The sequence below is a fragment of the Micromys minutus genome (genome assembly GCF_963924665.1).
Source record: "Micromys minutus genome assembly, chromosome: 18".
Taxonomy (NCBI): domain Eukaryota; kingdom Metazoa; phylum Chordata; class Mammalia; order Rodentia; family Muridae; genus Micromys; species Micromys minutus.
In genome coordinates this window covers 9,732,057-9,756,908 of record NC_137953.1, presented here as the reverse complement: position 1 = coordinate 9,756,908, position 24,852 = coordinate 9,732,057, and the positions used below count along the sequence as shown (strand labels likewise).

Below are 24,852 nucleotides of genomic sequence, written 5' to 3'. Positions count from 1 at the left end.
AAGAAAGTGGCTAGTTCTACATGTCCTTCCAAGGGGTCAATTCTCGTACACCTTTATCTTAAAATAGGTTGAAGAGAAACCACTCCTGAAGGAAACTGAGAAATGCTTGTTCTGGGTAGAAACAAACTGGGATGTAAGAATGGATAAGGCATGTGTCTGCTGCAGGAGGCTTCGTAAGGAATAACTGGCATATGCCAAGGTTGTGGCCCTAATCTTCAAGCATGGCTTGGGAAAACCAGAAAACATGTGTTTTTAGTTTGCAACAAAGTGTACAGCAACAATCTCTTACAGTTTTGCAACCTTCAATCTTTTTACAAAGAACATAATTTTTAAAAATAAAGTCAAATCAATGATAACCAAAAAAAAACCAAAAAAACAAAAAACAAAAAAACAAAAAAAAAAAAAAAAAAACAAGAACAAAAACAAAAAAATGTTATAACCACAAAGTTGAAGTTCTTATTCCAAACCAGTTACAGAGTGGATAGGTTTAAAGAAAAAGATTCAAGATCCTAGAACTTTGTTTGTTTGTTTTGTGTGGTTTTTAGGAGGAGGGTGAGGAAAAGGAAAACAAAATAAAAGTCATAGACAGCATGGGATTAATAGCTTTTTACAGATTTTAGCTCTCTACAATTTTTCAAGCCAAACCTAAGAATTAAACTGTCACACAGTTAATGCCAAGGCACTTATTCTAGGGAACTATTAAAAATGGTACATTTTGCCCAGTGAGAAGGGTTGGAAAGTTCTAATACAGCCATTTCGAATTTTTATGAGCCTAGACCAGGATGGAATATTCGTTTTGCTTTTGTGAAGTTAATCTCCAACATCCTTCCTATCCAAACTTGTGTTTTGTAAGATCAAATTATACCCTCAGGTGTATGAGTTCAGTTTGCATGGAACTAAAAAGAAAAAAAATACAAAAGTCACTCAAAACAAAGGTGTATTTATGCACAGCTGCATACGTATATGTACATGAGTTTGTGCAGTTCATGAAGATAGGTATATTTACAAGTGTGTGTACATGAATGTGTGTAAATTTGTGTTTATGAGTGTGGGTGTGACTGTGTATTCCTTTGTATAAAGAAATTTCTGCCAGAGCACTCCCTTAAGAAGAAACTGATTCACAAAATGGTATTAATATAATTCCAAAATATATAACTAATATAATTCCTGGGCCAGACCTGCAATATGCCAATGCAAATCATTAGCTCCAATGTAGAGAAAAGGTGGGAAGTAGCTTCCCCAACTATCTGGCCGTGTTCACAGCCTACCAGCGTGCAAAGAGAGGGTCGAGTGTATTAGTCAGCCCTGTCTCCAAAAAGGTGCATGCTGCCTGATTGTCTACTTCACAGGCATGTTCCTGCAGGCTCTGCCAACCTGGCTTCCTGGCAGCGCCTGTTAATTTTCCTGTCATAGCATGCAGCAGCATTTGTACCACTAGGGTTGGACCACACAGTGTTATCAGCAGGAGCCAAAGCCTTTTCTTGTTCAAGGTAATAATGAGATGCACAAAGGAATGGCAAGAAGAAAGGTGACAAAGAGGCAGGCCTCTGGGGAAGAAAATTAAGGAAAGCTTGGTGCTATTCTCAAAGACTGAGATAAGACAATCCCCACTCCCACCCCCCACCAGCTGCTTCTCTCACCCCTAGAAAACTTAGGACATATATTTGAAGAAAAAAAATAAGTTGGGAGAACTTTTTACTTTTAAATTGATTCCTCTGTGGGCAAGGTAGTGAATGAATAATTTCTACTGATCTTTAGTCAGTGCACGGAAAGTTTTCCAGGGGAGTGTCAGGATTGTGTTATGTGAGCTCAGTGAGACTGGGTGGGGAGCCTTCTGCCTTTTATTGAATCATTCTGGGAAAAGAAAAGAAAAATTAAAAAACAAAAAGCAGCAGCAACAACAACAACAAAAACCCTGGAAGTAGAAAGTACCTTAACATTGGTGGCTGGCTATTATTTCATTCTCCAACACACAACTCTCTAATTGTCAACATGTCCCACTTAGATGAGAAACATGTGGGGAGTGACATCTTCAAAATTAAGGCTTAACCTTCAGGGAGTAAAAGCTCTAGGGTTGGTAACATGTTTGACTTTGTTTATCAGTCAAACCCTAAAAGGGGTTCAAATGAACATCTACTTTCAAATATCAAAAGTCAAGCATCTAATGAAAGAAAAACAAGACAGACATGAAGAAGGCCAGAGATTTGAAATGGGCATAAGAGTCTAGAGCTAGAGAAAGGAGCTGAGATGAATGAAGGAAGGTATATAAGAATGAACGAAATTTCCATTCTTCCATAATTTATTGAGAACACTGTATTTTGTGAAAAGAATGCAGTATGGATTGTAATGCCATCTTTTTGGAGTTGTCTATGCCTTCAATTACTAACTTTCCGCAGAGGAATACTCAGAAACATTTATACTGACTTTATAGAATTGTGGTAAAAGCTAACAGAGAGATCCAGACAAACTATAGACTCTGAGCATGTGCTAATTTCTTTCTCCCATCTGCCTTCCCTTGTTCTCCATCACTGACAACTTGATCTTTTGATGACCCATTGAATTTGTAGGTTTGACTGTACTGCGCTCAGAAAAACCCTTACCAAGCCTGCAGTGGGAATTAGCTGTTTCTCCATGCAACAGAAAGTCTGCAAGGGGTGGTGTTGGAGATGCCCAAATGCAGCAGCCTCTGCCAGAATCATCTCCACAGCTGAAGCCACAGGTCCTGTTGGCCTGACTCTCATTAGCAGTGAGAGAATTGCTCCTCTCAGGACTCAATCATCCCTTTCCCAACCCCTGCAGAGCAGAGCAGGTTGTAGTAACTGCTGAGTGAGCTGCTTGCTGTTTGTGCCAGTCACCTATGGGATGACCCAACACCTGTTCAATTAGAATTTGCTTCCTGGTTGTTTCAATGCTTTATAATTGAGGATGATGTTTCCCATGACCTCCTTCCCATTGAGACCCTTCTAGGTGAACTGGGGTTAAACATGTTTGGTCAAAGAGCTCTTTGGAAATATGCCCACGTGCTGGCAGTTATCCCAATCTTGAAATGACACTGATGATGTACACTGACACTCAGAATGACTTCACAATCATTGGCATTTGTTAGCCTCCTTTAGCCTGGTGATGTTCAAAGACAGTTGCAAACACTGTGGCACCTCTATGTTCTTGCGCTTCGTTATTTGTGAGTTTTTATAGGTATGTGTCCAAAGCTGTGCACTCTGATGAGTTCATTATGAGGCTAATAATTCTACTGTTTCACAGCAAATCTTCTCTTGAAAATGCTCCTGTTCTAGTTTTATGTCTGTTGCTATGATAAAATTTCCTTATGAAAGCATCTTGGGTGGGGGGTAATTTATTTCAGAATATGGCTCCAAGTTACAAATTTTCATTGTGAGTTAGTTAGTCAGGGCATTAGGCTAGTCAGAATCAACAATCAAGAACAAAGAGAAAAGCACCCACACCTGTAGACTTACTTGGTCAGGAAACATTTTGCATGCATACAACTCAGGATTGGGAATGTTGCAACCCACTGTGGCCTATGGGAATTCCTACACCAGTTAATTTAAGACAGTTTCCTGTAGGCTTGCACACAAGACAGACTTATAGACATTCTCTTCCCAGGTCATTTTATGATGTGTTATATAGACAATTAGAACTTCTTCACATAGACATACCTAAATAAGTGATCATCTATTTTAAGGCACAAATCAAGTGATTTGTTTATCCTAAGCCCCCTGGATAATTTAGGTAAGTGTAAAATCCATCCTTCTTTTGAAAAATGCAAAATCTAAAATAGACTCTAAGCTTCATTGTACAATATGTTCAGCTTCCAAGCTTGTCATCTGAAAGTTGTAGTTTTTCACCTAGTGTTTTGACAGAACAGTTTTCTCCCAAGAGGCTGTTTTAATCACATTTCCTAAAACTGAAAACTCAAAAGGCCAAAGAAAGGCCCTGAATTACAGACCCATACCATTGCTGAGCTATTTCTTATCTTGTTAGCTTCCTCTGGCTCTCTGGTAAGGAGCCTGTAGCTGATTACCTGAGACAGATAGGAAGTCATCCACTGAGGTGATGTCATCCACAGCCTCAGTGAGCACTCGGACCTGCTTTTCCCACTGGTCTTTGAAGACATCCATGTTGTCCTGAGCAACTTTACTCTGTGGCCGAGCAGCCAGAGTGAGGGCGGCGTTGATAACCTGTTGGGTAGAGAACAAGAAGACAGGTTGGTCAGTTTCTTTTTTTCCTTTCCCTTTCTTTTCTTTTTTTTTTTTTTCATTTTCATTAGATATTCTCTGTGTTTACATTTTAAATGTTATCGCCTTCCCCCCCTACTTTTCTCCCCCTTCCCTTGCTCCCATGAAGGTGCTTTCTCTCCCAACCACCCACTCCATTCTCAGTGCCTTGGTGTTCCCCCAGGGACAGTCACTTTCTGCAGAAGGGAGAGAAGGAGCTCAAAACACATGTTGGAACCCAGACTTTGAAGTTACTGTGGATAAATGATGTGTCAGAATCCCCCACAATTAAAAACCATGAGAGGTAAAGGAAGCTATTAGCTGCCATTATCTTTTGTTGTTTCTTTTGGAGGAAAAGGAATTAGCCTCAGGTTTCAAAAGTATTTGCTGGACAAGCCTAATTATTTTAGCACAGATGTGTGAGAAATATATCCCTTGCTCTCTGCATGTGCAAGCTCATAATTTACTTATTGAGATACTGTAAATAGATTTGGAACATTTAAACCACAACCCCAAACAAACAGAATGAAGTCAATATGAGTAGAAATGAGGATAATCGCCACTCGCATCCTGAGTCCACTGAAGGCCAAGGATCTCTTTTCGAGAAAGATAAAACTTGAAATGCTTCAGGACTGACAGTTAAACATGTTCCAGTTCAACAATGACAGAGCTGGAAGAGGCTGTGAAGATGGCTCAGTGGGTAAAATGACTTCAACAAGGGACTGAGTTTGGATGCCTCGAACACATGTAAGAAGAAGAAGCAGTGGATACCTATGGTCTGGCCTGGCAAGGAGCAGAGGAAAGGCATCTCTGAAGCACAGTGACTAGCTAGCCTATGCCAATCTATGATCTTCAGATCTACTGAGATGTTTGATAAAAATATGTAATAATAATATAGAGAATAATAGAAGTGGACTTCTGGCCTCCATGGGCATGTGCATACATTTGTGTGCAGGTGCACACCCCCATACTATAGAGAAAAAGAAAGAGAGAGTGGGAGGGAATGAGGGAGGGAGGAAGGGATGGAGAGGATAAAAGAGAGGGTTTCTGCTAGAGGAATCTGATTGTCAAAATACCAAGTGACATTAGAAGCCAAATAAAGGGCACTTACCTGAGGACACAGGCTGTCAATCTGGGTGGCCGCCATCCTGACTAATTTCACCCCTTCCTCATTGTTGGAGATGGAACAAGCCAAATTGGCAACCTGTGTAAAAGAAGATAAAGTGAAAAACAGAATGGAAAGAAGCCAAGGAGAACTAGGAGGAGTGAGCTTGTACTTTTCAGAAGGGTGTCATTCCCTCCTCAAATCCCACCACCAGCGTGATAAGGGCATTCTTCCGTGCCAAGGCATGGGATACTACTTTGTGAATGTAGGCATCTCTCCCAGAAGACCAGCCAGCTAATAACCAACTATGGCTTCCATCCCCAAGCATATGGAAACATAGTATTTAAATGAAGTACTTTGGCCATTCCTCTCCTTTGCCCTGCCCTGGTTTTTGCTCACTCTCTCATGTGCTCCAAGGAGTTACCATTCCATAAAGATTTCTGAGATTCTGGCTGAATCTACCCTTGACTCTTTTCAGTCAGAGAAATACTACACGGGATGTTTTGCAATTCAGAGACATACCACATGCTGAATTAGAGTGCTTTACAAATGGAATCCACATCTGCCTAAAGTTGCCAGTCACCCAATGCAGTGCACTTGTGAGCAAGTAAGGCTGAAGTGACAAAAGACTGTATGGGCCAGCAGGCACCAGTGGGATGTATAGAAATCTAGATCGTCCAACTCTCCAACTGTACCATACTTGATTTTTCAAAAACATTAAACAATCCAAAACAGCTAAAAAACAAAGCAAAACAGAATTCAACTTCCGGGAACAAGCAGCTCTCTCTCTCTCTCTCTCTCTCTCTCTCTCTCTCTCTCTCTCTCTCTCTCTCTCTCTCTGTCTCTCTCTCTCTCTCTCTCTCTCTGTCTGTTTATATATATTGGCCTCAAGGAGTGAGAATTGGCAATACAAGGAGAGATTGATTGGTCACGGTCAACAGTACACAAAGCTGTCATTAAAACTCTGATTCATCCCATCAGGCTGCTGTCAAGAAATTAGTAGATTGAGGATTGAAGAAGCTAAACTGGGAGATGGGCAGGGTAGCCTTGGCACAACAAGGTGCTAGAAAGGGACAGTGCCCTAGGACCTCTGGGCCACATGCAGTTTATACTCAGGATGTCTCTGGTCTCTACCAAATGCTTGGAGAGATTAAAATGAACCACACGTTTGCATCACTAATAAAGTGTTCTGCAGAACCCTGAGGAATGTAGAGCTGGGATGTGTGAAGAGGCATAATCCCCAAGCAGCCACATGAGCTCTTCGCTCCTTATCAGTAACCAGGAAGGCGGTTGTGGAGAAGAATACTTTAAGATGACTTCAATACTCCATCATGGTAAGAGGTGCTTTTTGAAGATTAGTAAGGAAGATACATTGTCTAGTATAATGAAAATAGAAGCTGCCAAAGTCACAGCTCCAGTGAGTTATGAATATTATCTTCTACTTTCTTGTAACCTGCACTTAAAATTCCTCTGATGGTTTCCCCTATTACATTTACTTTTTGAAATAAGTCTGAGAAAATAAAAGGATGGTGCCTCGCAATAAGGGACACCAATGGGCACAAAAATCATTACAAGCTTTTACTAGCTAACCCATGTGGCCACCATTTTCTGTATGTTTATTCATTGTGCATTCCAAATGATTAATTCAGTGCCCAACACAGATTTTTGATATGCATTAACTGGATTCCTGAAGAATAACTTAATATGAGTGTGTATATACATGGCTGAATGCAATAATTTGGAGTATGATTTCTACAGGTCATACTCAAAACAGAGTTATGACTACTTGGTTAAAGAAAATGCCCCCACACAGCTTCTGATCAGTTTTTACCTACTCTATGGTATTAAACAATAGCACCCACATTCTAGTTCTTAAAGTGAACCCAAAATTCAAACTTCCTTGTTTATGATAGCCTAAAAAACATCAGGATAATATGGATTTTTTTTTTCAGAAAAATTTAATTACTTAAATTTGGGTTCCTAATCTTAAGTTGAATGCCTTCACACCAAAGCTGAATATTGTTTTATGCCATGAGATACAGCTTTATGTGATTGTGGTCCTCACTTCACACTGGCATTATTGGCCACTGGTCTACGGGGACAAAAGGAGTACAGTGGGAATTAATAGGATTTCAGAAGGCTCATGAGTACAGCGAAGATGAAGACACTCTGGGATCAGCTTCAGAAGACAGATCAATTTTATATACAGTGAATCAATGGTTGTATGGTTTTGGGGAAGGAGGTAGGAATATTGAGCATGGACAAGGGTTGTTGCCTGAAGGCTAAAGTACTGAGACTCCTTGTCAGCATGAGAAGGCATTCCAGGGATCTCAGGTGCCTGCTGAACTGATCACAAGAAAGAAAGCTGAACCTGTAATCTCACCAAGGCTAAAGCACCTTCTTTGGGTAGAAGATATGGGCGTTTGAGTTCCCCAGACAAAGTCAGAGAAGAAGAATTCCTGATAGTAAAGGGGGTCCCCCATTTTGTGCTTAGCTCAGAAGGCTATCAAGACACTGGAAGACTTTGACCTTAATTAGCAGGACTCAACATGTGGAAGCAGATTATTCTGTACCATCCATCCTTGATATGTGAGACATAGTTATTGTCACTTTGCTTTCTAAACAGTGGGCATTAAAAGAATGCTGTATATCACCAACATAAAAAATCAAATTACTCTAGAAAACAAGCTTTGGTTAATATTTTCTTCCATCTCTTCCATTTAATATAGATAGATAGATGATAGATAGATAGATGGATGGATGGATGGATGGATGGATGGATGGATGGATGGATGGATGGATGGATGGATAGATGGATGGATGGATGGATGGATAGGTAGATAGATAGATAGATAGATAGATAGATAGATAGATAGATAGATAGATAGATAGATAGATAGATAGATAGATATCAGCACTGTCAATGAAATAATACCTGATTTCTGAATGGCTATAAGAAAACGGGAGATGGAAAAAAAAAAAAAAAAAACCAGATGGCGTGTCTCATGGAAGGGCATGGAGAGAGTTTGTGTTGATTGTCAACATGACAGAATCTTGTGTCGCCTAGGAAACAAGCCTCCAGACCCATCTGTGATGAATTACTGAGACTGGATTAGGTTCTGTGCATGCCGGTAAGGAAATATCTAGATCAGTTTAATTGAAGTGGGAAAGTTCACCCTAAGCATTGGCAACATTGCTCCCTGTGGTCACACCTTCCCATGGATTATAGAAAGTTAGCTGTGCACAAACATTCAGGGACTTTGTGCTCTCACTGTGACTGCACTGTAACCAACTACATTAAGTGAACACCACCATAACTCTGCTACCACAATAGACATATCCTGGAACTGTGACCCACATAAATCCATTCTCCCTTAAGTAACCACACCAGTGACAGAAATAACAAATTGGTGTTTCAAGTGAGTTTTTTTTTTTAATTCATAAAATCAGCTTTCTTGAAAGAGGGTAGGCAATCAGGGAAGGAGACAGCAACAAAGCATTCAGCGAAACAGTGTATAAAAATGGCATTTTGTAGAAAAGTGAGACATTAGGTTTAAGTATGAAGAGTATTAGGAGTCTAGAGGTTAAGTGACTGATACTATTATAATGTTTTCAAATTTTTAAACGAACCTAGGAAATTTCAAATAAGGAGTCTTCTCTGAGGTTTTTGTTACATTTGTTTTGGTGTTCCCCTTAAATTTTATAGTTGGTCTAGAAACAAAACTTCTCTCTAGAAGAATTTTGTTAGTAAGAACTAGAATGTTGGTCATTTGAGACTGAATGTTGCTCTTCATGTCTACTTGCTACAGAATTCAGTCAGTTTTCAGGGAAGAAAATACTGATTTACAGTTATTTTCAGTATTACAATGTTTTTTAAAAAGATTTAAGATTATTTTAAATTATTTCAATGTTTTTTAAGTGCCACGTTAAAAATTTTATTGAGATGTGTCTTTTCCATTAACATTGACTCTACAAGAAAAAAAAGACAGCAATAACACTTTCTATAAAACATTTCTCCCAACAAAAATGATCTAAAACTGACCAGTATGTATAATTAAATAACTCTGACAGAAAATACAAAAGATAAAAATAATTGGAAAACAGAACATCAGGACTGCCATCATGAAAGTCCTGATGGGTAGAGGAAAGGTCATAACATCTTATTGACATGCTGAAAAAAATAAGCTATAGCCATATGCAAATGTGTAAATCGATAAATGTATAAATTAAAGTTTATTATGCCAAAGAAACTTCAGTGTTAACTAAATATGCACTGCTCTTATGGAGTTATTTATATTTGGAAAGCATGATGCTGCTGTATCAATTACTTTAGAAGAGTGGCAGAAGGTAGGGAGCATATGACTGCTTACTGCTCTTCTACAGGACCTGAGTTCCACTCCTACAACCCAGATCCAGAAATTCCCAATGAAAACAACAGTTCCAGGAGGATCTGATGCCTTCGTCTGGCCCCCAAATGCTCCTGTGCTTAAATGCAAATACCTTCCCCATAGGTAGTGATGTTTTGTTTATTTAAAAGAGATAATCAAAATGTTGGTGAACATAATACTAAAATGGCTAGAATGTACTCACAATAAAATGAAAAGGAGAAATAGTTGGGGGTATGAAACAAATAAGGCCAGGAAGCTGTTCATAACTTCTGAAGCTGCAAGACACATGATAACCTATTATACATTGTCTACTCAATACCTTGAGATACTATATATATGTATGTATGTGTATATATATATATATATATATATATGTGTGTGTGTGTGTGTGATAAAAAGATCTGGTAAACCTTTTTTTACTTCTCTAAGGGTTAAACAATGGCTTAATTAGAAATGAATTATTCTATCCTTATTGATTAGAAATTAAATAGAAATGCCTAAGTAGAGGTGGAGTTGGAGCCTACATAGGAGTGACTATGCTAGTCAAGTAAGTACAGAGGGGGTCATGTCCAGACCAGTGCTGGCTGTCAGCTCCCAAGGAGAAGCTGGCCCTTCTACTGGCCCAGGAGGGGTAGAACCGAAAACAGCTGGACTCTTTGGAAAGAAAGAAATGCCAGCTAGTAAAGTCCACAAGGTAATGGCTTTTTATATAACTTTTTGTTTCTTGCTCTTTGTTTAAATAAACTCCATGGTGACTCCAGGCTCAAGAAGATGCTCAGCACCCAACAGAAGCCCGCTGGAGGGACAGAGCTGGCAACACTGGGCAGAAACAAACAACTGGCAATCTCCACTGCTCTCTGATTATTTATTCTCTTTAATTTCCACAGATCCACAAATCCCAAGTTTGGCAGCAGCTACTCTGCAAAGTACTCCTATGTTTAATTCCACTTAAAATCGGAATCCCATTTGCCTTCTATTGTATTAGGAACCCTGCTGAGAGGATTCCAAATAGCACACTAAGGACTTTGGTATCTCAGAAGGCAGGATGTGTGCTTGAAACCAGTCATGGATGCCATCCAAATCCCTACCTTCCTTGTTTTATTTCGGCTTGCATTCCTCTGCTTCTCCCTCACCCACTGCCATTATCATGGCTCTGAACAGACTTCCATGTATTTTGATTTTTACAACTCTGTCAGCAGATGACTCATGGCTTAGTTTTCCAGGTAGCCACTAATGCAGTAGTTCTCAACTTGTGGATTGAAACCCTCAACCCTCTCACATGGGTAATCTGAGACCATCAGGAAAACACAGATATTTACATTATAATTCCAAACAATAGCAACATTCCAGCAATGAAGTAGCAATGAAAACAATGCTTTGGCTGGGGCTCACTACAACAGGAGGAACTCTATTACAGGGTCATAGCACTAGGAAGGCTGAGAGCCAGGGCAGTAGCTTGAGCCTCCTAACACTCACCAGCCTAAGTATGCTGCGTGAAGTAAATGCCTTCTAACTAGTCCTGACCATCTATTCTTTAAGTACACATTAAATGAAATCAGAACCTCCTTGGTTGAATAAAGTATCCTATTTTTTTGAAACAAGACTTATCACTATGGTCATTTTAGCACAACAGGGCTGAGACTGGGGGAATGGAAAAGAAAAAAAAAACTAATCTCATTAGACATTATAAAACAACGAGGAAAAAACAAACAAGAGACCATGGGTAGAGGATAGACTGCAGCCCTGAAGACACTGTGCAGCCGGATTAAACTTGAGTCAATTTTGGATCATACATGAGTCAGCCAAGCAGGTGAGTTTATAAAGATGTTCCTGTCCAGCTGGACCTGGCCTTTTTTTTTTTTTTCTCCATTCCTGAATTATTGACAGTTACTGAGGCATTAACAGTTATCCACTTTCCTGGAGGACTAGAAAACATTAAAGTTTACCATAGGATATTATATTTGCAGCTATTAAAATTGCTATTTCAGGGGCCACATGCGTGGTGGGCAGAGCTGTTTAGTTAAACTGATTGCATGATATCCACACTGAAGAGAAATTCTCCTCAAAAACTTCTGAAAGGGAATTGAAATGAGGGCAGGGGAGAGAGGAAAAGGCCGCGCAGGTGTTTTCTGTGTGGCGTCTGAGCATCAGAACAAGTTGTCTGTGGGAAACAGAAGATGCGTTGCAGCAATAGTTAAATCATGTGCTGGATCTGTGAGAATCTGAGACATTAGGAAATATGCTTGGTTGATTAAGAAAGAAAAAATAATCCTCATCTTTAGTATAGATGCAATTATTCCCTTATTATTTTGGCTCTGTGGTTCATTGAATTATTGAATGCTAAACCTATAGATAAAGAAATGCATGTGCAACCTGTTTTAAAAATTCATAAATGAATGAGTATGCTGAGGAGATGAAGGACAGGAAGAGATACATGCTGATGGACTTTGAGATGAATAGATGAGATGAGAACTCTTGCTGCTCTTGCAGAGAATCCTAGTTCAGTTTCCAGCTTCCATATCATGAGGCTCATAGCTCCTAATCACTGCAGCTCCAGAGGACCTGATATTTCCTTCAGGCTTCTACAGGCACCCCCACCCCCACATACACATCAATAAAAACAAATAAACAACATTTTATATGCTATCATCCGAATATCTTAGTCTATCCTTATGCATAAATTGTGACAGATACTATCTCTGTGTCTGACTACAGTACTTACCTCATTTTCCAAATATTCTCAGTTTTCTATGCAATTTTCTATATTTAATGCTTAGCTTTTCATAACTTTGCTTTACTATTTCCAAATAATTTCCGTTTTGCAATGCAGCTAGTAGGGGGGTCACCTGTGCTCACTATTCCCCACAGAAGAACTTTCTCGTCTGATTTCATGTTGGCTCCTGTCAGGTAGAAATCATGGGTGATGGAGCTTCCTTTAGTGCTGGTTTGCATATGGCCACGCTGCTGGCAGAAGGTTCTCTTCAGTGCTTAGATTTGAACTCTTCATTAGCACCTTATCCCGACCATCTCTTCTAGACATGTCTCTCACCATGACATCTTAGTGCCCATGTGACTAACTATTTCATAAATGACATGCAGACATCAGCATTCTTTAAGAAGTTGCTTCCCATTACATATACTCTAAGCCCCTGCAAGACAGAAGCATCCAACACACCTAGTGCGTAGCTCTGATTAGGACATCGGTTCCCAACTTTTGGATCAGATTGCACTGAACCTTTTACAGTGGTCTTCTAAGACCACTGGAAAACTCAATGATTTATGAGTCACAAGAGTAGCAAAATTACAGTTAGGAAATAGCAACGAAAATAATTTTATGGTTGGTGGGGGTGGCAACACAGCATGAATAAACCATATTGGATGGTCGCAGCATTAGGAAGGCTGAGAACCAATGGGTTACTGGAACTCAGTTACATTCAAAGTAAGCAAGTAAACACATAAGGCCACAAGTCCCAGTTGGGTTGTGGCAGTGATAGAACATTCAGTTTTCTGTAGCTGAATCACTCCAAGCACACCTCCAAATTCCATTGTTTAGAGTTGGGACAGTGATGTATTCCCCACACAACCCTTTGTCACAATTAAACATGGAGTTGGCATGTGACAGCTAAGAGCCAAATGAACCAGATGCACCATCCTGTTAACACAGAACTGCAGAAGAATTTCTTTTTAGTCCCATCATTAGTCCTTGCACCCTTGTCTGTAGTTAGACACCTATGACAACACAAATCTGCATGTCTAGGGCTCCTCTGGGGTGCAAAAATAGCTCCTCTGCTTGCGTTCTTGGGGATACAAGCACAACTAGCAATGCTGTGTGCATGCCTCTGCCTAAATTAAAGTGATCAGTCTGCCCTAGTGACTTTAATGGAGGTAATCACCAGCTCACATTCATGAACAAATTGATGTGCTTGCTTTCTCGCTGAATCACTCAGCATAAATCTATACCCTTCATATATAAAAACCTCAGCGGCTTACAACAATGCAATAAAACATCACCTAATGTGTTCTTGAAGCTGCTTCATCAATAATGTGCTGTGATGTGAAAAGGATAGCAGAGGCTTCTTTTATGTTATCTAAAATCATGCCATAGACATAATCCCCTTTTAATTACCGAAGACCTCCTGAGATTTCATTCTCTCTCTCTGCACATCAAGGAGGTGAAGTATCTTTACTCCTTGCTATTATTTTCCTTTCCTAGGTTCCATGAAAATTAGTACATAAAAGATGTTGATCTTCATATACTAAGGCTGAGTACTGGAAGTATGGGAATTTGTCTGTAGTGATGGATATGAGTTACATTAAGGCCATCCAGTGCTCAGTGTTTTGAGGTGTCTAGGAATATGTGTAGAATCAAGATCCTGACGAGTAAGTGAGAAAGAACAGTTTCTTCCTGTAGCCTGGTGATGCGCAGTAGGGTACAGTCAAGATTGTAGCTTCATGTGTAACTATTCTGACCATTAAAGATCTGTCTTTTTGCACTGAATTCTCATTTAATGAGAGTTAGGCCAGAGACCTCATTTTGTCCCAGATTGTCTTTGGGGATTTGTGAAGAGGGGAGTTCTTGTAGAAAGTGCCTCTATCAATTAAACTCCTAGAAATATGCCAAAGTAAATTCTCTGGAGACAATCTACTCACAATAGTCAATAAGGAAGGTATACTGTCTACACGACCCTGGACACTGACTATTCAACACATACTACTGCTTTATGTATCATTTATGTACATGTGAGTAAAAACATGTAAATATACAATTAAATATACAGGTATACATAAATACCCATCTTCAATAAAACTTCCAGCTGGTCACTGAAACTCCATTAGCCATGACTTGCTGTCGTCTTTATCTCTCCACAGGCACCACTGCCCCATATACATGCACATAAATAAAAAATAGAGCACACATCCTTGAGGTTACCATGAGTCCCATAAAGACTTAAGCATAGGCAGCCACTGTCCTGAATTTTCTTAAATTCCTGTCCATGTGAGCCCCTATTTTTCCCAAGTCTTACTCTGTATGGCCTATAATCAACCAGTCAGAATTCTTTGTTGCAAAAAATAAATAAATAAATGACAGAAAAAGAAAATCCAAAGTAACTATGCATGTAGTAAATTAATATGGCAGCTATATTTCTAGCTAGTTGCCAATAGCAACACACCAATTTATTTTAAAGATTCATCTGAATACCTGTGCAGTCAAATGATTTATCTTAAGTCCCTAAACTAATCTGGAGACATCCTAGTGATGAACCCAATAATAATTACAGTAGTGGTCTTCCATTCTCCTGTTGGATTCTATGAACTCTTTTCTGGTGTTCTCTCTCTCTCTCTCTCTCTCTCTCTCTCTCTCTCTCTCTCTCTCTGTGTGTGTGTGTGTGTGTGTGTGTGTATGTCTGTCTCTCTGCCTCTCTGTCTGTCCCACCTCTCCCCCATCTCTCTCTCTCCCTTCCGCTTTCTCCTCCCCCTGACTGTCAGAAGTCCTACCCTATTCTATCTTCTACCCAGCCACTGGGTGGTCAGTTCTTATTGACAAGGCAAGGAATAAATGGTAAAAACTGTTTACACAAACTTGAGACAGAAGATTCTCAACATAAGCATTATAACACTGTGTTCAGAAAGAATGGAAATATTAGGGCAGAAAAATCAACATTTGGATAACAGAAAGATAAATTTTACCTAGCAGAAAAACTGCCTATACAACTATTCACGAAGTTCACCTTTTCTGCCTATGGAGCATAATTTGGGTAAAGTTAGATGCTCCTTAGAAACTGACCTTTCATGTCAGCTTTTGAAAAAGACATAAGAACAAAGAATTTTACTCCTTTAGTTTCATCCCCAAATCCTTATTTTTCTTCTTCCACTGGTTTTGTAATGGAAGTTTTATTGGCTCAACTGGATTTATAAATAAAATATTACTGAAACATATCATTTTCAATGTATGCATTGTCTCTGAGTACTTTTGCATTAACAAAGGCAGAGTTGATTTGCAGTGACAGATAGCACGTAACACACAAACCAGGAAGAGGGAGCATCTACCTGCACCAACAAGGATTGTCAGTCTCTGGTTTAGATGGAAATTTGGTCAGGATCAAGGATGCATTTGTACAGGCCTGTCCAATACTCTGAAGCATCTTCAGGATAGGAATTGAACAAAGTATAGATTATGCTATACTTGTGTCAAAATCAATTTTATTTTAAAGTTAAGTAGATCTGGGGCTGTGGAGCTGGCTCAGTAAGTTAATAAATACTTGCTGCACATGTATGAGGACTGAAGTTTAATCCTTGGAACCCATATAATTGTCACGCCATCTTGGTGACACATTTGTAAACATAGCAAATGAAAAGATAGGGACAGAGCAAGCTGTCTAGCCAGACTGACTTAAATGGTGAGTTTAGGGTTCAATGAAAGACTCTACCATAATATGCCATGTGGACAAAATGAGCAAACATTTAGCATCAAAATTAGACCCCCATGCACATCCACCATGCACATATGCACAAGCACATGCACGCATGCATCCATGCATCTAAACACATGTGCAGCACACACCACACACATGGCCTACACAAGTAATAAATAAAAAAGTGGTTAAGTAGGTAAGAAATAGGTACATATTTTTAACAAATAAAAGTATATATAGTTCAAGTCTCCTTATTGTATTAAGTTGTGTAAAAGCAATAAGAAAATAAGAAGAGTAGCAGGAGGGTCATATATGGTACAAGACTTACAGACAGACTTTTAGGATGCCATCTAAACTTTAAACATTTGCACGTGCAGATTGCCAGTAAGCTACCAGAGGAAATCTGGGTTCATAATTAGGTGGGACATTTCTCTAACTGTAACACCTTCCATTCCTGAAACTGCAAGATCACTCCAGAGGCCTCCTTATATTAATGATATGACACCTCCTGCAATCATGGTCTCTTTTGATGTTTACTTTTTCATCATTCTCCCTGATTCAACTAACTTCTAAGACATGATCTCCATCCTAGGCTTTACTCAAGTGCATACGTAATTTGTCTATAGGATCCAGACTACACATCGGAGAGAGTGGTAGCCCCCCAGTAGCCCCAAGACAAAAATCCATGCATTCATCATTGTAATTGGATGCTGTAAGAGTGAGAGGAACTGTGAACTACACACTGTCATCCAACTCCAGAGTTAACTTAAGTAGATTACATAAGCTTTGGGAACATGACATGAGTCATGTCCTCTGTCACACAGTGAAAGGCCTTAATGAATTGACGAGCATGAAAGTTCAAATCCTTTAACTGCTCCCTCTCTGCCCTTCCTACTTGCAAATTCTCCATCCTCCCATTTGAAGTGCATCCTATACCGGTCCCATCCCACAGCCTATCCCCCTCAACTTAAAATTCTATCTTATCTCTACCCCTTTACTATCTCTTCTTGTACTTCAGATCTGCTCTCCTGCCTTTTAAAGATTGTTCATGGTATTTTACATCTCCTTTTAGTGACTTAGTTGGAATATGGGTGCAAAGTACAGTTCTTCTTTTCCACATCACTTCCCTAGGAGCAAGCCCACACATTTCTAGACCAGGTGAAAGCCCTTCATCATCTAGTGGTAATCTTATGGAACTTTCTATGTGCACTTCATTTTAGGGTCATTGCACAGGTCAAGTAGAATTATGACAGAGCTACAGGGCCACCCCAAGGATGTCCCCAGAGTTATCTCCCATATGTTGACATTAATCATCATTCTTCTGTCAACGTCTGTCTTCGTGAACTTGCTTCACGATATCTACTTCCAGCTCTCTGCTTATAGTCATCTCCATTCTTTCATAAGAACAACCTCATTCACACAGCAGGAACTCTCAACTATTTATCACATGTGCTGGTGCGGCCACCATACCATGCCTCTGTCCTACAGAGAGATCAAGCTTCCTGATTTCACTGGCAAACATAACACACACACAAATCTCACAAGGGCTGAAAAACGTCTTACTGAATGCCAAGCATTTACTGCTTTCTTTGGATCACGTGTTCCCAAGAATGCCTGTGAGTATGAGAGCGTCAAGCACAGCACTCAAATCTAAAGCATTCCTATAATGACCAGAGATAGGGTTACAGTGGTGTCCACCAACTAGACAGCAGAGTTATTTGGGAGCAACCTGGGAACTCTCTTGCAAAGAACTGAAGCAGTAAAATCCATTTTCCTTCCAGGCTGACCCCTAAAGGGTCACCTCTGCCTCACTGGGCAGCAGATGTAGCCATTGCAGTCCAGAGTCATGGCCATGCAAGGTCACAGATGCATCCGGGCTTCATTCTCTGACCCTTGGGATATGATCACCAGGTCTAGATAGAATGAACAGCTGTACTTTTGCAAGGATCCACAAACTCGCAGCCAAGGTTATTCTTGTCACTAATGCCCATAGGATCAGTCCTAGCCCATAATACCCTTCAAATGTAGAGGAACCTTAGCAACGTCCTACAATAGAATTGCTTTGCTTTTTCATCCTTAGGGGGTCTTTATTTTTTTCTTTCTTTCTTTCTTTTAGCTGAATCTGTCATCTAACTGAATGGCCATTTGATTTGACCTTTCAGTTTGCTCAGTGATATAAAGCTAATGATGGCATTCTGACTAATATTTCCAGAAAAGAGTGAGTAATAGGGAAATTCTATGCATCTTGCTTCTGTTTAGCTTTGTGCTTTCCAGGTAGGCTGCTCATTTCAATAACTGAGAGCTTTTAGCTCAGATAGGTTCCCTCATGGGGTGCAAGTTTATGGAGCACACCTTGTGTGCCTACATGGGGGCGGGGGCGCTATAAAAGTATTTGAAGATCATCAGTGTGAAGTACATGATAATTATGAAGATCCTTTTGCCATCCTAGAAGCCTAAGTAAAATTTTAAAGTGTCTAGTTCTATTTTTTTTACCACAACAGGATAAATTGCATGTTTACAAATGATTTTCTCGGGAACGTTATTTCATGTTTAAATAAGAGTAAAATTTGGTCATGAGCCATGAAAATTATATGTGTGTGTGTGTGTGTGTGTGTGTGTGTGTGTGTGTGTGTGTGTGATCTTCCAGCTAAGAATCTAAGAATGCCCTTATGCTTTTAAGAAATGATTAAACACATGATGAAAAAAATGATGGTATACTTCCTGACACTTAAGGTCATAAATAGTTAACTCCTCACAGCGACAAGTTTTCTAGCATCACAAGTATAATAGTATCATAAACCACGAGGGATACTTAAGTTCCTGCCAGGGAACTAGCTGCCCTGAGCATTCCTGTCCTCCTGATTATCGTCACCTCTGATTAACTCTGTCTGTCCTCACTCCTCATCTCATTTCTACAAATGTTCAAGTATCTCTCCATCTCTCCCCTTTGCATTCTTGTGCGATTATTCACATTTAATCAAGCCCAACACCAACAACCATGATTTTACTAGATAAAGCTTGTTCAAAAGTATTAGCTGGTTTGAGAACTAAAAAGCTAGGAAGTTGGAGAATGTCCCCAAATGATTTCATAGCCTTTTCAAAGCATCCACAAAGAATCTATGCAAAAATCCAGTAGAAGCAGTATCACTAGAGTGTGGCCAGAACATCTCAAGGATCAATTTAGGAGGAAATAAGAGTCTGTGATGACTATGTTAGGGTATGATGACAGGCTACAATTTTAAGTGTAGGGTTCAATAGATTTGTCATGCTCCATGGGAACTGAGCCTGCATTGGCTCTTCTGGGTGAGATTCAGGTAGAGCCTGGCCACTCAAAGTACTGAGCCAGAGAGCTCCCTCTATTGGTAAACTGCTTGTTATGCAGAAGTGAGGACCTAAATTAGGCTCCCTGGCCCCTGTGTAAAAGCAGGATGTGGCAGCCTATGCCTAAACTCCCAGCACTGGGAAGGAAGAGATGGGGAAAAAAAAATCCCATGGGGCTTGCCAGCTAGCCAGTGTATCTAATAGGGAACTGAAGTTTAGTGAGAAAGCTTATGTGAAAGATAAATTAAATAGCAATTTAAGAAGATAATAATGCTGTCTCTGGCCAATGCACACACTCACACACACACATACAGGCACACATACACAGGCATATATACACACAGAGAAAGAAAGAGGGGGCAGGGTTGTAAAGGAGAGAGTGAACCAAGCATCAACCACAAGCTAATTACAAAGGCATGGTCTGAAGTTTCCAGAACCCTGTCTGTCTGAGACCTACTCAATCAGAATTTACTGTAAAAGTTCCACAATGATTCCCAATGGGGTTTTGGTTTTTAAAGTCTGGGCATAAGGCACCAGGCTGAGATGTGCAAGTGGACTGCACTGGCACAGAGGACAGTCTTCACTGGATGCTGTCATGTCTTCCGAAAGAAAATGGACATAATGAGTCTAACTCTCTTGATGACAACTTTTGTAAGACAGCAAACACCGAGTGTTCCACCGACGATTCCTTGCCATCCTTATAATTAAGCGAGTCGCTGCTGCATTTAAGGACATGGGGAGGAAAGTCATTTGACAGAGGATGTCTGCCTGACATTTCAAAGCCTAGTCTGTTATTTCTGAAAACAAACTGACACTGGCTATGGTAAAGGAAGCCAGGGAGCAGTTCATACAGAAACACAGATTGCTTGACTCAGAAGAGACCAACTGAGAGGACATAACCCTACACGCACACTTTAATAACACAGGGCATTAAATTTAAAACAAGACATGTTCAAGTCTTAGCCATTTGGGCTTTAGAACAAGTCATGTATATCCATGGGTTATTTTATTACTTCTCTCACACAACTCAATACAGCCAAAGCCAAAGCTAAGGACAGCAGACTTGATCCATTTTTTTTCAGGTGCTTTAGATACACTTTTATTTACCAAAGATGAGTCCATGATAAAGGCATCAGGAAACACTCCCTTGGTTATATAACTAATTTTCTTCAAAATTGAGAGCAGGTTCTCTATCTTTCTAATTTGGTCCTCTGAATGTTTAGATATGCACCAAAAATTCTAATATCTCTAGAAAATACAAACACTGATGATCCATTCTCAGGGTCCAATATGAGTGGGAATTTTCAAGCTCCCCCAGAGAATCCTAACATGCAACACTGCTAGAGAAACATCTTCTCATTCAAAAATTAATCTAAATTTGCTCCAAACGTCTTAAGAACATTTCAAATTGAAGAAATGTCTCCCCTTCCTTTCAAAAAAAAATGTGGTTTTTTTGTTTGTTTGTTTGTTTTGTTGTTGTTTTTGTACCCTGCACCCACCACAGTCATCTCTCAAAGGACTTAGCTGGGGAGAAAGGGATTTCTGTTTTCCATTGCTTTCTAAGTTCACCCAATGATAAAGTCTCGCCTTTTGCTTCAAGAAGAGGAAGTTCACCACACTTCCATCATTGCCTAGGAATACAGTGGCCAGTTAACCATATCAACTTTCTGAGTTGTTTCTGGATGTGTGGCAGCCTCTTTAATAAATGAAATGGAACTGCTGATACTCCCACAGATAAGTCAGAGAACCCTTGCTTGCAACCTCAGCCACTTTTTCCTGTCTACTGCACATCTTAGGAGATGACAGGTCATATAAGAAGAGGTTAGCTTTAAAGGGAGTTTCATGATGCAATTTCCAGGTGTTCAATCATAACAGGGTGAGTCTTTGTAGTGACATAGCGACCTCACACTCCTATAAGTAACCAATTATGCTTCAAGAGCCAGTCCAATATTGGTTCACCGGGTTGAATTTTGATAGAATCATACTTTGTTTTGGCCTGTAGAAACAAAGGTTTTATGGACTCGGAGACTTTTCCAAAACACCCATTTTTAGAAAATAAACAAGGACAGAATTTACTGCCTGACAGCCACAAGGTCTCATAGAAAAGTCCAAATATGCATCATCAATAGCCTAAACCCCTAAAAGTTTTTTAAAATGTATAAACAAGCTTCGACGTATGTAAAAACAAAGTTTTAGTGGACAAGTCAGAATGACCAGGCTATGCTGACCAAGCTGAGTTAAAACAAAACAAAAATAACTGCTTTGGAAATGATTCCCATGCCCCTCCCTGTACTGAATTCTGAAAAGAACCTTAAATTGTCTACAACCTTACTGCCAAAATGTTTCTCCCCACTTCCTCTCCTCTTTCTGAAAATTATACTGCTGCTTTGCTGACCATTCGTAATACAGTAGTTCAACCCCACCCCACCACCTCACACACACAGAGAAGGTGTAAAAGATGTGTGTTTTTTGAGTTTGGGTTGACTCTCCCTGTGAGGCTGAGCAACCCCACTTGTGCATCAAATCAATAAATCTCTTGCCATTGCAGAAGTCTATCCTCAAATTGTGTTCTGTGGGGTCGTGCACCTAGGCTGAGACCTTAGGGATCCAACAGTCTTTAGTTTTGTAACTTGTCTGAATAGATATTTACTCATGTCTCCCCAGTTAATATGACCCCCATCATAAAAACTAGCATGTGTGCTTGTTAAACTTGCCTTCTACCTGAAAGTCCTAATTTTGTAGGTCTTTGATGGGCCTATGTTCAGAACAGTTCCCATGCCTCTGGTCTTACAACTTCAGACATAACTGGCCTAACTTGAGGCACCATGAGCTTCTCCTAACAACTTACTAGAGTGCAAACCACTACACCCCTGTCAGTGTCCAGCTAACTACATTTTAACTAAGCCTTTGTTCCTGCAAGTCTGGGACATTCCCACAGACCAACCCTGGTCCCTTTGCTTGATAAAGACACCAAATGGCCCTATTGTTCATTGTCTGAACGTGAGAATTTCCCGTGTGGAAAATTATATCCTTTACTTCCATCTTTAAAAGTATTCCTCCTGTCATCAATTCACGAGTCTATAAGAGTAAGCAGTTTGCAAGTTTTCCCAACACTTTTAATTTAGAGAAGACTAAATTACTATCATCAGTCACAAATATTTTGGGTAAGAGTGAGACCCTGTGATTTCACACGAAAGGCATGCTTTTCTGAGCATTCCAGAGTGGTAAAAGACATCTTGGCCATGTTGCTTTCGTATTCCTTACACTGAAATGCAGATATGCTCATATTCAATGACCATTACTTATCTCCCTCAAAACTTTAGTAAAAAATGATAAAGTGGCAAGAGGCAAAAATAAAGAGAAAAAGTATACAGTTGTTTTTGTCTTCAGAACTCAGAGACATTAACTTTCAAAGGAGCCCTGAACACATGAACAGTGCTGAAAACACTTTCAACGTTACCACTTAATTCTACTCTCACAAAAGCTACTCTCACCCCAAGTTAGGCTACAGCAGTGCTAGGAGTCCGCCACCTCAAAAATCTCTTCTGTGTATTTTCTCAGATGTGTACAAACCCTACGAAGTGGGGCTCTTATATCATTTTAATTTTATAGTTAGAAGATACAAGAGGCGGCGGGATCAGTATCTTTCCCAACATCACTGCAGAGTAATAAAAAGTCAGATTCCGGACTGGGGAGCTGGCTATGCAGAAAAAAGGTTGGCTACAGCACAAGTGTGATGACATGTCTCAGACCACTAAGCTCTCTTACTGCTTCGGGGGAGGGGCAGCAAATGACAGGAATCCCAGAGCTAGGGAAGGCAGAGAGAGGAGATTCCCTGTGACTAGCAGAATTGTCAACTTCCTGATTCAATGAAAGACCATATCTTAATAAATAAAAAGGAAAGTGATAAAGGAAGCCACGTAATATCATCTCCTCTGGTGTCTTAATACGCATGTGCACACAAGTACATGTGCACCTGCACACACATGCACATATTCATACACATGAAATACATGCACATGGGCACATCTGACCCCCACACAAGCAAACTAAATAATTTTTAAATAAAGTGAAAAGAAGGAAAGTCAGTGCTGAGCTCCGAAGGCCTAACCCAAACAAACAAACAAAAACCTTTCGTACGATGTTCATTTATTCGCTCCTGGTAAATCTCAAGAATACATGTTTTCTCACTTTTTCAGACGATGAAGGAGGCAGAAGCAAGGAAAGGGTCAGCTGCTGCCTTCCCAAATCTTACAGTTAGAAACATCTGGAGCCTGCTCTAGGTTCTGGACATGTATACTGTGTCCTTTGCAATGTCTCCATTGGGCGCAACACTCATCTCCCTTACAGAGACTGAACACCAATTAGGCAACCTTCCCAGATGAAGTTATAGCAACCGTTTCCTGAAATACTTAGGAGAACCAACCCTGATGGCACAAACCTGTAATCTGCGCTCTATTTGCAGCTGAGGAGGTAAGAAGGTCGCAAAGTTGACATGTACCAAGGCTATGTGGTGAATTCAAGGCTAACCAAAACAACTTATTAGGACCCTGACTAAGAATTTGAGGAAGTGTCACTGTGGGAGTGGGCTTTGAGAACCCACCTCCTAGCGACAGTGAGACAGTCTTCTACAGGCTACCTTGAAATCAAGATGCAGAACGATTACCTCCTTCTCCAGCACCATGTCTGTCTGGACACTGTCATGCTTCCTCCCATGATAATAGACTGAACTTCAGAACCTGTAAGCCAGCCCAAATTATAAGAGTTGCCACGGTCATGGTGTCTCTTCACAACAATGAATACCCTAAAGCAGTGAGGTTACAGGTTTAGTCTCTACTACCCACACACTTATAAATAAATAAATGAATAAGATAAAACAATAAGGGTTTAGGAAAAGCTTAAAACTTACCCGATGAGACAGGAAAGAGGCCCTGAGGGCCAGTAGAATGAAAAGAAATATCTAACCTTGCAGGGTGGGAGGTGGTAGGACCCTTTAGACATTACCAGAGAATTTGGAGGTTAGAGACTCTGAGGACTCAAGGGAAGCTACCTTAGATGAAATGCCCAATAGGAGGGAGAGGAATGGGGTTGCCATCTTATAACCAAATACTCTGACCCAGAATTGTTCCTGTCTGAAAGAACTACAGGGAAGGAAACAGTGATGACCCAACTTTGGATATATTTGAAGGGGAGGCTTCAAGTCCTGACAGTATTGCTGATGCTATGGTGTGCTTACAGACAGGAGCCTAGCATGGCTGTCCTCTGAAAGTCCCAGCAAGCAGCTGACTGAGTCAGACACAGATACTTACAGCGGACCATTGAACTGAAATCTAGGACCCCTGTGGTTGAATTAGAGAAAGGTGGGAAGGAATTGAGGAGGGGGAAGATCAGCA

General features: G+C 40.1%; 1 protein-coding gene across 4 annotated transcripts in view; it reads right to left on the bottom strand.

Annotated features, from left to right (window-relative positions):
- Window positions 1-24,852, bottom strand: part of CTNNA2 (catenin alpha 2) — a gene marked incomplete at both ends in the record, with an annotated part of 909,395 nt that overhangs the window by 104,762 nt on the left and 779,781 nt on the right. For 3 of the 4 annotated variants that reach the window (XM_080932244.1, XM_080932242.1, XM_080932243.1), the window contains 2 exons: window positions 4,040-4,196; window positions 5,344-5,436. In XM_080932244.1, the coding sequence (XP_080788370.1) occupies window positions 4,040-4,196; window positions 5,344-5,436 (250 nt within the window). The remainder of the gene's footprint in view (window positions 1-4,039; window positions 4,197-5,343; window positions 5,437-24,852) is intronic. The other variant, XM_080932245.1, reaches the window with a different exon arrangement.